Source organism: Panulirus ornatus, chromosome 29, assembly GCF_036320965.1.
Source record: "Panulirus ornatus isolate Po-2019 chromosome 29, ASM3632096v1, whole genome shotgun sequence".
NCBI lineage: Eukaryota > Metazoa > Arthropoda > Malacostraca > Decapoda > Palinuridae > Panulirus > Panulirus ornatus.
Window position 1 is genome coordinate 14,653,597 of NC_092252.1, and position 17,778 is coordinate 14,671,374.

Genomic DNA, 17,778 nt, shown 5'->3' on the forward strand with positions numbered 1-17,778 from the left:
CTTTAATTACTGTCTTCTTTCACATTTTCTTTTTTACAAAAGCTCTACAAGTTTCTACCTTTACCTCCTTCAGGTAAATGACCAAACTTCACACCATCTGCCCCTATTCTATAGAACATTCAGATCCAAATGTCTCTCATGCACGCCTGTCATTTAGTGTGTAATCCAGTAATGCCTGCATACCATCATAACAATGCCCTAGTGGATGCTGATATCTTTCCCTGTATACGGATACTTGTCCCTTTTTTCATCTAAGTATTCTCGGTCCTTTTTCAGCACATAGGTCTCTATGCTTTTCACCATTTCTGTTCTCCATACTGAATACCCCATGCCTCGGAGTTGTACCCACAATTGCCACATTACTCGCATTAAAAATCCTCATCACTAAAACTCAATCTTTAGCATCAGAACTGCTGACACACTCACCCAGCTGCTCTCAGAACACTCTTTTCATTGTCCTCATAGACAGGTACCTAAGCACTAATGATGATGCATCTCTTTATCTTTGTTTATTTTTACCCACAGCATTATGGAGCTAACTTCTTATCACTCTTTCAAACATTCCCATAACTCTAGCTTGTAGTGCTTCACCTTCCTTAGCCTTTGCCCTCACACCAAACCCTGACTTTGCTCTGAAGACAAAATTCATATTTTTCTTTATTCTCCATTTCCCAGCATTAGAGGTAGTGTTTGGAGCATGTGGATAAAAGTCCTCATTTGCTTTCACCCATTCTCTTGCTGTTATGTGTGATGCAGATCCCCCTATCAACATCCAAGCCCCAAAGGCCTTTATATGGTTTTCTCTGGCCCATGCCCATATTTAGTCCATTGACAGCTCCTTCCCCTGAATATCACATTGCTCCATTTCACCCTGTCCCTTGCATGCCTTTCACCCTATTGCATGTTCAGGCCCAGAGCATTTAATTTTTTTCATCTCATCCTTCCATATGCAGTTTAGTCTCTTCTTGTCTCTTCCATTTCTTACACATAAGTCCTCTTTCTCAAGTTCGCGTTCATTTTCTCCATAGGTTCGAACCATTTCAACATACACCCTTTATCATTGAATTATACTTGTCTTATTGCCACACATGTCACCTAATCTGATATTTCTTGGTTAACCCTCTTCACACTGCCTGTTGTTCAAAAACATTTCATTCCCATCGCATTCACCTTCTTCCTTACTTTCTTACTTGTGGCACATGCCTTACATCCATACAACACTGCTTGGACTACTGTACCTTCAAATGTGCCTATAATTTTTTTGTGCCAGATTGTGATCTCTTATTTCCACAGTCCTTAATGCTTCCAGGACATTCACCCCTCATCCAGCCTATGACATGCATCAGTATCCATGGTTATATTTGTTGCCATGTCCACTCCTTGGTATCGAAGGCATGTCACCGTAATCTGTATGTCTGCACTCCTGAACCTAATGTGCTTAAATCTTGCCTTTCAACACACTCCTACAATCAGAAACCAACTTCTGCAGTTTATCATTTAAATCTGCTATCAACATGATGTCATCAGCAAACAACTGACTTGCTTTCCTGGCCCTCCCACTCCTGTCAGCTTTCATACCTGCCAGACACTGTCACTTGCCTCTTCCCACCCCTTGCAGAGACAGATAGAATAGCCAAGGTGACATTACACACACACACACACACACACACACACACACACACACACACACACACACACTGTGCAGACCTCCCTTCACATGGAACCATTCACCATCTTCTGTACCTCCTTGTTGCACTCATGCCTTTGTCTTGATTCTTGATCAAATATCCTCTACTTCAAATAACTTTTCTCCCATGCATATATTATTGATACCGTCCACAAAGCTATTTTATCGTAAGCTATCTCCAGAGCCATAAAGCCACAAACAAATCCTTCTGTTTCTCAGAGTATATCTCATACACATTATTCAAAGGAAACATTTGATCCACACACCTTCCAATCCTGATTCCCTCATTGTTTTTCCCGTCTGATAGTCTGTGCATGCAACCTCCCTCTGAGTCACCACTCCTTCATACAACTCTCCAGATACACTTTACCCTCAAGTTCACCCCATAATGATCAGACGTCCCACCAACTGACCCTTTCATCACATTCATATCCAAGAGTCTTTCCTTTATATAATAGTTCAATATCATCATACTGTCTTCCTTACTTAATTATTTATTTGTATATGCCCCAATTTTTAAACCAGGTATGCCCAGTCACCAGTACTATCTGAACCACATCCTTTATAATTCCACACCTATCTCTTACATTGTCATTACTTGATTAAATCAGCTCGCACGACATATTGTCCTCAAACATTTGATTTCCAGCACATCCACTCTTTTCTGTTCAACTATCTATGGCCTATGCCACACGCCCATCCATATAATATTGTTAGGACTATTATTCCTTCAAACATAACCATTTTTGCCCTCATATAACTTTTTCTCCACACATTTTTAAGTGCTTCCAGAGCCTTCACCCCCTCACCCTCTCTCCTTCCACGCATTCTTTGGTGCTCCCTGCACTTTCACCCCCTCCTCCACCTATAGCCCATGCCTCATATCCATATGATAATTTATACTATTATTCCTTCAAACAACTACTTTTACCCTCTCAACTTTCTCTCTTTCCACTCATTTTTCAGTGCTTCCAGAACCTTCATTCCTTCAAACTACTACTTTTACCCTCTCAACTTTCTCTCTTTCCACTCATTTTTCAGTGCTTCCAGAACCTTCATCCCCTCACCTTCTCTCCTTCCACACATTCCTCGTTGCACCCTGAGCCTTTACCCCTCCCCCATCCTGTGACTCGCATCTGCTTCCATTGCTCCATTTGCTGCCATGTCGACCCCCAGATATCTAAAGCATTCATTGCAATTGTGCTCCATTCAGACTCACACCCTAACTTGTCTCCCAACCCTGCTGAACCAAATATCCTTGCTTTTATTCATATTCACTCTTGACTTTCTCCTTTCACACACACTCACAGTCACCAACTTTGTAGTTTCACACTCTAATTGGCCACCAGTGCTGTATCATTACCTAACAACAATTGACTCACTTCCAAGGGCATCTCAAATCCCACAGACTGCATACTCGACCCTCTCTCCAAGAATCTGTATTTACCTCCCTCACCACCCCATACTATCCATAAACATATAAAACAACCATGGTGACATCACACACCGCTGTCGTAGACCGACCATTACTTGGAACCATTCACTGTCCTTTCTTCCATCTCATACACAAGCCTTACACCCTTGATAGAATAAATTTCACTTCTAGCAGCTTTCCTCCCATGCCGTATGTTCTTAAAACCTCTCACAAAGCATCTTTGTCAACCCTATCGCATGCCTTCTCCAGATCTATAAATGTCACATACAAATCCATTTGTTTTCTTAATATTTTAATTATTTAAAGCATACACCTGATCCACACATCCTCTACCATTTCTGAAACCACACTGCTCCTTTCCAATCTGATGCTCTTTACATACCTTCACCCACTCAAACAATACCCTCCCATACGACTTACCAGGTGTACTCAACAGATTTATTACTTGGTAGTTTGAACATCCACCCTTATTTCCCTTGCATTTATACAGTGGCACTTTATATCTGTCTCTTTGTCTATGATGCCTGTTCCTCACAGGAACTACCCCAAGGGGGTGGCCATGGCAGTAGCCTATAACTATTGACACACACACACACACTGGAACAAGTAACTGCATGTTGTATGAAAAGTTTACCTTATTTCTATTCTTTAGAGCTTTCAGTGCACCTCCAAATTTTCATTGTGCAAGACTATTATCAGCTCTCTTATCATTTTTATTGAACTTTATTCTTGAAATATGTGAACTCATCCATAACTGAGATTGTCATGCAGATTTATGTTCTACTATGATATACTGCCCTTTTTCAAAAGCTGAATTCATACTATTACTCATATTTGCTCAGCATTTTGATCCAACATAGATCATTGAAGTGACTATCCAGCTCTTCTTGTGATTTAGCAAATACTGCTGTATCATCTGTTAACAGCAACTGATCATTTTTCCATGATCAAGGGGTGCACTGGTGTCACCTTATTCTAATTTTTATATGGAGTCCATCCATGAAAACACTTAAGCACCCATAGTGACAACCATAAGGTGCACTATGATTTGTCTTGCATTCACAACACCATTTTTTAAAGTGCATTACTTTGATTATAAATTCTCGTAACAGCATCGAGATATATACTATTTCAAGTATCCTAAACATCAGAACTTCTCTCTATTTTCATCTTGTACCTTTTTCGAATCTGGAGATATTTTGGATTTAGGGTCCTGCAAAAGAGAGATTTGATCTGATTTCAAATCGGAAATGATAGTTCAATTTATTTCGGTAGCTGGGCCTCTAATGTGTTCTTTTTTTAATCCACAATACTTTCAGTAAGTGGCTTCAATATTATGTAATTGCATAGGGTTGCATGAGAAGATGAGCATTAAGCCAAATTAAAAAAGAATTGTTTAAAGTTCTTGCTTTTTTTTATTTATTTTTTTAAGTTAGTACAATTTGTATGTCCTGGTCTCAGGCAGTACATGATGTTTGGTTTCAGACTCCAGAGCTGTTCTATTGGCATTGATACTCTGCAGTGTAATGAAACAGATCAGTTCAGTATAGGGATGATGTGATTTTATTTTATTTTATTTTTTCAAAGAATTGATTCACGGGTGCTAATTTGCTCTCTTCTATTTCTCAAACTTTTGACATGACTTGCTAAGTGGAAAAATGGGTCTTCACACCCTGCAGTCTTCATAAGTGATTCTTATGAGAGTTAATCACATGTGCTCCAGTACTTATTACCAGCTATGCACAAGATGTTTTTCTCTGATGTTTGCTTTTCTTTTACTCCTTTTTTATTTTATGAGGTATTGTAGTTCATTCCTCTACTAAGTCCAGCACAAGATCAGAGATGTGTGCTTCCATATACACTTTTCAGTTCCACTTGGCAAAGGTTTCACCTGTCTTCAACTCCATCCACAGCTCTTACATTTTGTAAGATCTTGATTAACCCATGTACCCATAATGTAAATCTCTCTACCTCAAATCGTACTTTGCTCTTCAACTCGTTTCTTTCTCCTGTATGTTCAGTTGTGTCTTTTAAAAAATTCTTATCGTATGAAAATCTATACCTTTGTTACAGGTGTTCTCCCAAACTTGTCTCATACACCCCTCTCACACCTTGGTAAATGCCTTCTTGTATGATTTAATTCTCTCTCTGCCTCAAATCCTACTTTGCTTCTGAGCTCATACCTTTTTCTCATATTTTGTCATGTCTTACATTAATATTTCAAAAACTTAAACTTTTACCTCTGGTATGACCATCTTATACACACTGCTTCACACATACCTGTTTTTGTTCTTTTGTATACCTCTTTTGGAGCTGTTTCTTTAAATTCTCTTTGATTTTCTCCTGGGATTCTTACTTATGTTCTTTTTATTCATATAGGCTGCCAGACTGTCTTGTTAATGTTTTTGTTCATTACCATATGTTCTTTGCTCTTTGCCCTACATTTTTGATTTTTTCTGGCAGATTCATCTTTCAAACTCTTATCTGCCATCTTTCTGGAATCTTTTTTGCTAGTGTTATATCTGTATTTGTCTATCCTGTTCTTGCACTGCTACATATCTTTGTAACAGCCTCTTGTGTTACATTCTTGATATGTACATTTTGTATGTGTATGCATTGATGTATATTTGTAAATATATTATGTGCATGCTTTTGTGTAAATGTATTAATATATGCACAAACACAAAACACGCATAATGGTGAAAGATGAATCACTTGTAGGAAGGGACCAGTTTGTGTAAATTGAGCACAGTGCCTGTTATGAATTGTGGGATTGGAAGGTTGTAGGGCAGATTTTCTGCTTACTTGGATATCCATGGCCTGCATCAGTGGGACTATTTGCATGAAAAAAAAAATATACCACAAGTTCATGGTTGGTGCACATGTCGTTGTAGACTGATTGACATATTTTCTCCATAGTGGACAACTCTTGTATAAGACTGTGTGCATCTACTGGAAATAAAGGAGGCTTCATGGTTCCTCAATAGGTGCAAAACTTAACAGGAAATGAGATGTTCCCTTGAATTTAAGGTGAAAGTATTAGAGTTGCTAGGCAAGGGGAATTGATTTATAATCTAGCCAAGGAACATGGATGAAAGTGTAGCACTTTAATGCATAAGCTAGCTTAGAAACATTTTGAGAGAGTTAAACATATGAACTGTGAAGAAAAATCAGAACTGTGTCAAGCATTTGCAACTACCTCTTGTTTCCAGGGATACCAGAAAGATTAAAACTGGGTGATGACAGCTTTTTACCTTGCCAGATTTACATTTGGCATATGTATGTGTTCAGCGTGATGTACATTTTGTGGTCACAATTAATCCGTATCTAGTGACAATACACAATTTTGATTCTTTTTTGTGTGTAATTCTGACTGAACTTTTAATTTGCTCGTTTAATGTTTTATGATTTGTACAGTTTTCAAAATAGATTCATTATCTGATATTTACAAATAGTTTTGTTCTGCAAGCAGTAAAAAAATTTCATAGGTGTTGGGTATACAGAGTTGCTGTTGCATGATATTTCATGGGCATTTGAGCATTATAGAGGGTGACACCTGCACACAACAGCCTTGGTAATTTCTATTTTTCCTTCAAATTACTTTACATCCATTCTTCCTTATCTTCATTTGTGATAATTTAGCAGATGTTGGTATATTTAACTTTATTTAAGGAACCTCATTTGATATGCAAATCTTTGACAGTACTAACTCATGCTGGCTTGCCCTTCCCCATTTCCTTCAGCCAACTGCCATGGAAGTGCTCTCTGCTCCCTGGCCAGTCTCACATTTAGGGAGCCATCCCATCCCCAGCTAATAATGCTAGTTGCTTGCCACATTGTAATTTTTTCTAACCTCTGTCAAGTGTTTTTATCAAGAATTTTAATCAATTCATTTGTATATTGTACCATGGCTTATAATGAACACTTCCTGAATCTAAGACCTTAGTTGTTTCCCCATTCAGTGATCACATTTGATTTTATGTTTGTAAATGTTATTCTTGAAGTTTAAAACAGAGCCACAGTTTTTTATTTCTGAGTTATGGTTGTAGGGCATGCAAAAATGTAGTGACCCAGCTTTAAGGACAGCTGTTTTAGGGAGCTCATTCTTCCCCACCATTTCCAAAAGTGGATGTTTTGCTTCACTCCCAGCAACAGTTCGTACAACAGGAATAAGAAAATTATTTAAGTTGAATTAAAGAACTGGAAGAATGAATTGATGGAAAGGGGGAGTGTTTCTCTTGGGGAAAGGTCAGTGGGATGGCCTTGATTAGGGCCTCAGTTGCTCGTGCTGTCTCGACTAACAAAAAGAAAAAGGATAACTACAGGATAGTTATGTCAGTCACTGATATATACACACGTGTGTATGTATATATATATATATATATTTTTTCCAATAAATTTAACGAACAATTATACCTTATATTTTTAAACAATAAGATGTAAGTTTTTCACTGGAACCTAACGTCATATTATACGTGGCTTTGGTTATTTATACATACACTGGCACATAACTAATAGGAGACCTCAATTAATTTTCAACATCGCCCAGGATGAATTCATGTTATGATAATGATTATGAAAATAATGATTTTAATGATTGTATATTTTTTACATACTTATTTGCCATTTCCCATGTTTGCAAAGTAGAACAACTGGCAGCAAATAAAGGAATGGCCTCATTCGCTTGCATCCACTCTTATCTGTTCTCTATAGTACACTGAAATCAGGCCCAACTCTTCCCCTTGGTTTTATACATTGGCACAGTATATGCATTTTGTTTATCTTCAGGCAGATGATTCTGTTAACACACACATATATACACTCACATATATTTATGATTACTCCAGGACCAATTTCTCTAAAAGAGTGGCGTTAAGCAAGTTCTTGTAGCCCATGAGCTACTTCCAGTAGCAGGGAATTATAGACTCCTATGGAGTGGAAAGTTGTTTGATTAGGCAGTTCATTGATGCAGCCTCTCCAATGTTGACTATATACTTGTGGTGTAACCTTGAGCAGCTGCAGTACAGTAACACAGTATACACCCCCACACATACATAAAAGGCTAATGGTCTTGATGAGATTTCACTATACGTGCTGAATTTGAGTGCAGATACATTAGTCACATCTCATGAAATACTGCTTAGTATGTTGCTGGAGAGAGGCAGAGCAGTTGAAAAGGGGTAAATGTCATATATTTCTTTAAGAGAAGAGACCAGGAACATGTGCTGATTTAACAAAAATGATTGTATTCTCTTAGGTTTTGAAAAGGTAATTGGTAAGCAAATGTATGACTATACAATGGAAACATTTTGTGAGAGCACAATTTTAGGGAAAGTGGGTGACAAGTAGCAAATCTCTTGGGTTTCTGTGGGTGAGCAAACTCTTTAAGACAAAAAGGAAGGCTGGGTGATTGTTTGTTTGTGGACTGCTAGAAAACATTTGGCACTATATTGCATTTAAGGATGATAAAGCAGCTAGATTACCAAGGAGTTGGGGAAGAGATTCCTATAGATAGAAGGTTATCGTAGCGGAAGAGAACAAAGGAAGCACGTCAGATGAGCGGTCTTTCAGTTGGTTGAGATCACCACCATAGTACCACATGTTTCTGCTGTGGGACCAGTACTCTTTTTCATTTGTGTGAATGGCTTGCTAGGAGGTATGGACTTGTACCGGACTGTGTTTGCAGGTGATGCAAAGGTCATGAAGCAAGTGGAAAACGTGAAGGATTGTGTTAACTTACAAGAGGACCTTGACAGATTCCAAAATTGGTCTAATTCGTGGTTGATGAAGTTCAACCCAGTGAATGTAAAGTAACAAGGATGGGTCTTACAAATTACTTCTTTGGTATAATTATGATGTTGGAGGAATTTGTATGAAAAGGACTTCAATTAGAATTTCATTCAAGCTCTTGGATTAAGAAGTATTTTGTTAGCTGTTTACATTGTATATAAAGCCAAAACTAGAATATGTTCTGCACATTTGGTCACCTAAAGAAGCATGAAAAGCTGATGGAGAAGGTTAGTGGAGAGCAACAAAAATGGCACCAGAATTAGTGAGCTGAGCTGCAGGGAAAGGCTATAAATCTTTCAAATTTGCCCACTTTGGAAAGTGGAGGGGTGACCTGATTTTTTTTTTTTTTTTTTTGATTGCAGGGTTATTTTATCAAGAGAGATATAAGGAAAGAGTGATCAGAGGACACATGAAATTAAGCAAAAGAAATTAGAGAGAGATTTTTTTATATTTTGAGTGGTGGATAAAAGATGAAATGGCTGAAGATATGGGTAATGCAAATATCATTCAGAAATTTGATAAGTTGTTTGGTGGTAGAGAATGTTCATGTGGAAAACTCCTTCCCTGTACCATATAAGTATGTAAAAAGATAGTTACACTCAGACTCACAGTAAGCTTTTACACAAAAGGGAAGGCTGTGAAGATCATGACTACCAGAAAGCAGGCATAAGGGGGGGAGACTCCTCTGAAGGATATAAGATTATCTTGGTGGAAGAGAACAAATCATGTCAGAAGAGCCTTCTCCTAATACTTGCCAGAAGGTATGGGCTTGTATCTGAATGTGTTTGCAGATGATGCAAAAGTCATAAGGGAAGGGAAAAGTGAGGCTGATAACATCAACTTTACAAGGGGACCTGAACAGGCTCTGGAGTCATTTTGATATATGGTTGATGGAATTTAAATCGTACTCATGTAAAGTAGTGAGGATGGGACTGAGTGAAGGAAGGCCTAAGTAGAGTATTATGTGGCAGGAAGTAATATTTAGGATTTGGTGTGTCAGGAGGACTCGAGTTGATACTGTTTCTAAACTTGCCAGAGACCCATGTTAGAATAAGAGCAGAAGAGACAAAATTGTCTTACGGTAAATATCAGAATTACTTGTAAGTATATGGACATTGAAAATAATTTGCAAGCCTTAAGAAGAGTGACAATAGAGGTGCTCCAGTTGAGGGAAACAAAGATGGTACCAGAATTAAGAGAACTTTAGTTACAGGGAAAGGCTAAAGGCTTTGATTTGCCCACCATGGGAGAGAGTGAGGATTGTTCAGTTGATTTTACTGCTTTCTTTTTTGAAACATTGATGACACAATAAACAGTTATTTGAGAGAGTTGGGGATATAGAGCAACCAGAGGACTTTAAGTGAAATTAAGAAACTTGTAAAAAAAAAAAAAAAAAAACGTAAAGGATTACTTATATATTATGAGTAATGGATAAATGGTATGGTGGAATAACTGAGGACAGGGTTAATCCAGACCCCATATGTAAATTCAAGGGATGTGTGATCCTCAGGAGACTTGACCTACAAGTTTAAAACTACCTTCCTGTACAGCACAAATAGGTGATTAAACACAGTTACCTTTCCTTACCTGCATTATATGATACCAGACTGTCTGCATAAGGTTACACCTCTTATGGTAACAATCGTCATTGAATGAAAAGAAGTGCAATTTTGTCAAGGCACTTCAACTTCAGAAGGACTATATTTCCTTTTTACTAATAGTGTGTGAACTTAAAGCCCCATAAAATGGGTTCTGGGTTTTCATAATACATTTTCTTGTTGCCCCTTGAGTCCATTCAACCTCCTCCAGGAAGCTGGCTAATCCACTAGGCAGCACCATAGGTTAAGTGTAATGTTGTGTGAATGTCTCTAGGATGAGTTAATAGCAATAAAAGAGTCAAATGTTTTGTTTTATCATTCAGGAAGTAGAATTTTTTGCTTGGTGGGTTTTGTGTTTTTAAATGTTTGTATAGTTGGATTGATGGGTTGTTTCCAGAATGCAGGTCGACAATTGATATAACTCTCATGTGTCTGGGGAGCAGTATCAAATGAGTGTACATCTGATGGAGTAATGTTAAGTAAGTGGGATGGTGTTTGTTTGATTTTTGTTGGGTTGTTTTGGTGCTAACGTTATATGTTTATTGAGGGATGGTGGACTTCAGTATTTGCTATTGAAGTGTATGGCAGGGGTCTTTAATTTGTATTAGGGGTGAGTTGTTTGGGTATGAAATGTTTAGTGCTGCAGCAATTATATAATGAGATTGTAAGAGTGAGATGTAGTAGTTAGTGTTATTGAGTTGAACCTGTGTAGTGGGTGCTGGTTGCAGTGCAATATTCAAAGACAGCTAGAGTTGGTGTGTAAACGCACATAGAGATCTTGTGTTTGGTTGAGGAATCAACTGTGCAGTATAGAGATCTTGTGTTTGGTTGAGGAGTCAACTGTGCAGTATACTTGCTGGAAGAAGTAGGTCACAACTATAGGTATATGTTGAGAACTTCATACTTGACAGTAGATCTGATCAGTGGCAGTAAAAGTGTAAATAGTGACAGTTGTATGTATATAGTATTGCCTTTAAATTAAGTAGTGGAAACAAATTGTTGAATTTGTTTGCCAAAGATTTTCTTTTTTTTTCTTTTTCCTCATGGACGTAATTGAAGTGGCAGGTCTCTAAACAGCTTTAAACATAGTTTGATCAGAGGGTGTTTATTACATCAACAAAATGTGCAAGTTTGGTGTGTTCACAGACTAACTGCATTATGATTCACACTGACATTTCCTGATCTGTACATCTGGTTGACTATAATGCTAGTAGAGATTTGCTAGTATCACTTATAACAAGATAATAGATTGATTTTATCAGTTTTGATTGAGATATTTAGTATGGTTTTTAATTTGCTTTTTTTTTTTTTTCTTTTTTCTTTTTTTAAAATATGATGCATTGCATGGATGTATAAGTATAATTGTAGTGCAGAGTTGTTGTAGAGAGTGTCATATTTATTGAATATGCCATTAGAGAATTTTATTTGGCCTCTTAATTGGTAAAAGGCGGATTGCAATAAGTTGGTCTTAATGGGCCTTAACTGCCACAAATGGCCAAAAAGGGGTGACAAAATACTTCTCCCCATTCCTTAGTATTCCCCCGAGTATTGAAAAATATCTTCCCTCTTCATTTGCAATGCTCCAAACTCGAGTTTTTTTGTGATTTTATTTATTTACTTATTTTTATACATACCACAAATGTTGCTTGCACTACGGAACTACCAAGCTAAAACTCAGTAGCTTGTTAATGTGTAACTTAGAAAAGTAGACTTACCTAATTAAGAAAGTGTTCAAGTGATGCGTTACTTACTTTTCTCACATGTAAGAGTCAGAACCCTTAAAAAGTACAGCAAGTTGGGAATTATATGATGGCTCAGTTTTTATAGATTTTTTTATGGTCTTTTGTGTTTTGCAGTCAGTTTTTTTTTTTTTCCCTAACTGATGTTTTTTCCAGCAATCTCTTCTTATATTACATTATATAAGAATTTCTTTTGTACCTGAGAAGCAAGATAAAAGTATTTCATCTCTTCAAAATTGAGGCACTATAGTATTGACTAAAAAGCATTACTATAGTAGATAATGCAGATGAGTAGCAGTTCCAAATTCCTATTTTGAAAATGCTTCAGGTTGGTATAAAGTTTTAAAAGGCATTTTAGTAATGTGGCCAAAGATTACTACCTTAGCTTATAATGCAGATTAGTAACAATTGCAATATTCTTTAAAGGAAATGCTGCTGTTTAGCATAAAGTTTCGATAAGAGTCTCAAGTAAATCTAAATATTTTTATGTTCACCAATGAGAGGCAAGGTGGTTAAGGCTCCTTAAGAAATCCAAAGTACAGCTTTGAAGTTTACTTACACATCCTGAAATCTTTGCTTCTATATTCTTTTTACTGCATACCTTTCTTTACCCTTGGGTTGTTTGATTTTGGCAGTAGTCTGGATAAATTTGAGACCCACCTGTTTATAGTAGCTGGAGTAATGCTAAGCTTCCCTTCTATTGCAGCATCATTATATTTAAAATGTTGCAAAGCTATTAAGCCTTTGCATGGAAGTTAATGTCTGATGAAAAAAATGTGAATGGCATTTGTCTTATTTTGTGACAGCTGATATGGGGAAATTGACAGCACCAAGTCAGGGGCTAGTTATAGAGGATATCAAGGAAGACCTTGATGACGTGCCAGAACTAATAGAAGCAGGACAGGAGACTACAGTTGTCTCTGACGTTACAAAGAAAGAGGAAAAGAAAGAAATATCCTCTGCTGAGGTGGAGACTAAGGAAGCAGTCAACACTGAAATGGAGGGGACTCCTGTCCCTGTTATGGAGTCTGCTGAGAAAGATGTCCGTTCCTCCCAGGAGGAGGAAACCAAGAAAGAAGCCCCTGGTTCTGCCAAAGAAAAGGTAAAAAAGGAAGGCCCTGTTCCTGCTAAGGAGAAGGTAAAGAAAGAAGCCCCTGCCCTAAAGGAAAAGACCAAGAAGGAAGCCCCTGTCCTAAAGGATAAGAACAAGAAGGAAGCCCCCCTTAAAGATAAAAAAAAGGAAGCCCCTGTTCTTAACAAGGAAAAAACCAAGAAGGAAGTCAATGGCCTAACTAAGGAAAAGGTGAAGAAGGAAACACCTGCCCAGGAAAAGGTGAAGAAGGAAACACCTGCCAAGGAAAAGGTGAAGAAGGAAACACCTGCCCAAGAAAAGGTGAAGAAGGAAACACCTGCCAAGGAAAAGGTGAAGAAGGAAACACCTGCCCAGGAAAAGGTGAAGAAAGAAACCCCTGCCAAGGAAAAGGTGAAGAAAGAAACCCCTGCCAAGGAAAAGGTGAAGAAGGAAACACCTGCCCAGGAAAAGGTGAAGAAGGAAACACCTGCCCAGGAAAAGGTTAAGAAGGAAACACCTGCCCAGGAAAAGGTTAAGAAGGAAACACCTGCCCAGGAAAAGGTTAAGAAGGAAACACCTGCCCAGGAAAAGGTGAAGAAGGAAACACCTGCCAAGGAAAAGGTGAAAAAGGAAACACCTGCCAAGGAAAAGGTGAAGAAGGAAACACCTGCCCCTCAAAAGGAGGGAAATGAAAAGTCAGCTCCTACTTCCAAAAAGAAGGCAGCTAAGGAAGCTGCCAAGAAGAAAGGTACATCTACGAAAGAGACAAAGCAGGAAGTAGTACCAGCCCCAGTCAAGGAAGAAGAGGCTGGACCAGCTGTTGCTAAGGAGGAAGTGACAGCATCTGCTCCAGCCAAAGAGGAAGGAGCAGTACCCGTCCCTGCCCAGGAGCAAGAGGCAGTACCTGTCCCTGCCAAGGAGGAAGGGGCAGCTCCTATCCCAGCCAAGGAGCTAGAGACAGCTCCTGCCTCTACCGAGGAGAAAGAAACACCACCTGTTCCAGTCAAGGAGGAAGTGATCCCACCTTCATTGGTCACAGAGGACATAGCATCACCTACTCTTTCCAAGGAGGAAGTGGCACCACCTGCTGCTGTCAAAGAGACAAAGGTAGAACCAACTCCTGTCAAGGAGGAAGAGGCAGCATCTACCCCTGTCAAGGAAGAACATCCAGCACTTGCTCCTTCCAAGGAGAAAGAGGTTGCATCTACCCCTGTCAAGGAGGAGAAAGCGGCTGCTGTCTCTGCTCAAGTGGAAGTACCATCCCATCCAAAGAGTGAAGCAGCTTCAGTACCTCCAGCGAAGGGAGAAGACAATGTTCCTACTTCAGTCCTTGTACAAGAGAAAGCTGCTGTTGCTTCTGGGAAGAAAGGTGGTAAGGGGGTAACCCCTCGTAAGGAAAAAAAGGTTTCTTCTGCTGCTTCAAAGGAAGCAGTTCCCGCGCCAATCAAAAAGTCAAAGAAGGAAGATGCTGCTGTTCCAGCAATGGATGAGAAGAAAGGAAAAGGTACTTCTAATATTGTTAAGGAAGAGGTGAGGGATAAAACCATTTCTGCCTCTGTCAGGGAAGAAGCAAAGAACCCATCTGCCACTGTCTTAGAGACAAAAGAGGAAGTTGTCTTAGATAATTCCAAGGAAACTATTCCTGTCCTTTCGAAGGAAGTAGCTGAAAAACAAATTGCTCCTATCTCAGATTTAAACAAGGAAACTACTCCAGCATCAGGATCAGCTGTAGAGGCTGCTGAAGGATCTGTCCCTCCCATAGGGTCTGGTCCTGCACCTGCTGCTATTGATGGTGCTCAGGCACTTCCTGTTTCCACAGAAGCTGCTCAGGTACCTTCTGTAAAGGAGAATGTTCTGGGACCGATTCCTACCCTGGTGGCAGATACAGTTCCTGCATCTACTGCTAATGAAGCTGAATTGGTTTCACATGCTGCCAAGCAGGTTGCTCCAGGACCTGCTGCTGCCAAGACGGCTGCTCCAACACTTCCATCTGCCAAAGAGGCTGCCCTAGCACCTGCATCTTCTGCCAAGGAAGCAGCTCCAGCACCTGCATCTTCTGGTAAGGAAGCAGCTCCAGCACCTGCATCTTCTGCCAAGGAAGCAGCTCCAGCACCTGCATCTTCTGCTAAGGAAGCAGCTCCAGCACCTGCATCTTCTGCCAAGGAAGCTGCTCCACCACCTGCATCTTCTGGTAAGGTAGCTGCTCCAGCACCTGCATCTTCTGGTAAGGAAGCTGCTCCAGCACCTGCATCTTCTGGTAAGGAAGCAGCTCCAGCACCTGCATCTTCTGGTAAGGAAGCTGCTCCAGCACCTGCATCTTCTGGTAAGGAAGCAGCTCCAGCACCTGCATCTTCTGCCAAGGAAGCAGCTCCAGCACCTGCATCTTCTGGTAAGGAAGCAGCTCCAGCACCTGCATCTTCTGGTAAGGAAGCAGCTCCAGCACCTGCATCTTCTGGTAAGGAAGCAGCTCCTGCACCTGCATGTTCTGCCAAGGAAGCAGCTCCACCACCTGCATCTTCTGGTAAGGAAGCAGCTCCAGCACCTGCATCTTCTGCTAAGGAAGCAGCTCCACCACCTGCATCTTCTGGTAAGGAAGCAGCTCCAGCACCTGCATCTTCTGCCAAGGAAGCTGCTCCACCACCTGCATCTTCTGGTAAGGAAGCAGCTCCAGCACCTGCATCTTCTACTAAGGAAGCACCACCTGCATCTTCTGCCAAGGAAGCAGTTCCAGCACCTGCATCTTCTAGTAAGGAAGCAGTTCCAGCACCTGCATCTCCTGCCAAGGAAGCAGCTCCAGCACCTGCATCTTCTGCCAAGGAAGCAGCTCCAGCACCCTCATCTCTTGCCAAGGAAGCAGCTCCAGCACCCTCATCTCTTGCCAAGGAAGCAGCTCCAGCACCCTCATCATCTCTCAAGGAAGCAGCTCCAGCACCTGCATCTTCTAGTAAGGAAGCAGCTCCAGCACCTGCATCTTCTGCCAAGGAAGCAGCTCCAGCACCTACATCTTCTGCCAAGGAAGCAGCTCCAGCACCTGCATCTTCTGCCAAGGAAGCAGCTCCAGCACCTGAATCTTCTGGTAAGGAAGCAGCTCCAGCACCTGCATCTTCTGGTAAGGAAGCAGCTCCAGCACCTGCATCTTCTGCCAAGGAAGCAGCTCCAGCACCTGCATCTTCTGGTAAGGAAGCAGCTCCAGCACCCTCATCTCTTGCCAAGGAAGCAGCTCCAGCACCCTCATCATCTCTCAAGGAAGCAGCTCCAGCACCTGCATCTTCTAGTAAGGAAGCAGCTCCAGCACCTGCATCTTCTGCCAAGGAAGCAGCTTTAGCACCTGCATCTTCTGCCAAGGAAGCAGCTCCAGCACCTGCATCTTCTGCCAAAGAAGCTGCTCCAGCACCTGCATCCTCTGCCAGTGAGTCTGCTGTAGCACCTGTTGCATCTCCCATGGAGGCTGCTCCAACACTTGTTGCTTCACCCATGGAGGCTTCTCCAGCATCTACTGCTGCCGTTAAGGAGGTTGCTGTAGCACCTGCCCCACCTGCCAAGGAGGCTGCTGCAGCACCTGTTGCTGGTAACAAGGAGGTTGCTCCAACACTTGTTGCTTCACCCATGGAGGCTGCTCCAGCATCTACTGCTGCTGTTAAGGAGGTTGCTGTAGCACCTGCCCCACCTGTCAAGGAGGCTGCTGTAGCACCTGCCCCACCTGCCAAGGAGGCTGCTGCAGCACCTGTTGCTGGTAACAAGGAGGCTCCACCAGCCCCTGCATCTCCTACTAAGGATGCTGCTTTAGCATCTGTCAAGGAGGCTTCTTCAGCACCTGCTGCTCTTGCCCAGGAGGCTACCTCAGCACCTGCTTCTTCAAGTGAGTCTGCAACAGCACCTGTGCATCCTGCCAAGGAGGCTACTTCTCTTGCAGCCAAGGAAGCAGCCCTGACTTCTCCAACCCAAAGCAAATCTCCAGATCATGTGCCAGCTCCAGTTACCACTCCTTCATCAACTGTGGCCCCAGTCGCTGCTGCTTTTGAAGTTGTTGCTCCATCGCCTAGTCCCGCACAAGCTCCGGCCTCCGTTCCTAATCTTATGCAAAATCCAGGTGCAGGCTTTGTTCCTGCACCAGCTTCATCCTTATTAGCCTCTCGCATTCAAAGTCCTGCTTCATCAGTTTCACCTGTCCCAGCACCTGTTTCAGCCCCCATTCCTGCCACAACCCCTGCTCCAGCCCCTGCCCCAACCCCTGCCCCAACCCCTGCCCCAACCCCTGCCCCTGCCTCTACTCGTCCCCAAGCTCGGATTGGACCCTCTGGACAGCCAACGAAGAGCAAACATGCTAAGAAGCAGAAGCAGAAGGGGAAGTAGGGTACGTTTGCTTGAATGTGTGAAAGTCGTTAGCCTTACCAGTGTTTGTTGGGGTAGTTTGCAACCCAAGTATGCTCTATCGCGAGCATTTCGTCGCTTATTGA

General features: G+C 41.2%; 1 protein-coding gene across 1 annotated transcript in view; it reads left to right on the forward strand.

Moving 5' to 3' along the window:
• LOC139758134 (uncharacterized) overlaps positions 1 to 17,778 on the forward strand; it is a 38,977-nt gene that overhangs the window by 20,192 nt on the left and 1,007 nt on the right. Inside the window, exon 3 of the mRNA XM_071679282.1 lies at positions 13,056 to 17,675. Coding sequence (XP_071535383.1) covers positions 13,056 to 17,674 — 4,619 coding nt within the window. The 3' untranslated portion in view covers position 17,675. The remainder of the gene's footprint in view (positions 1 to 13,055; positions 17,676 to 17,778) is intronic.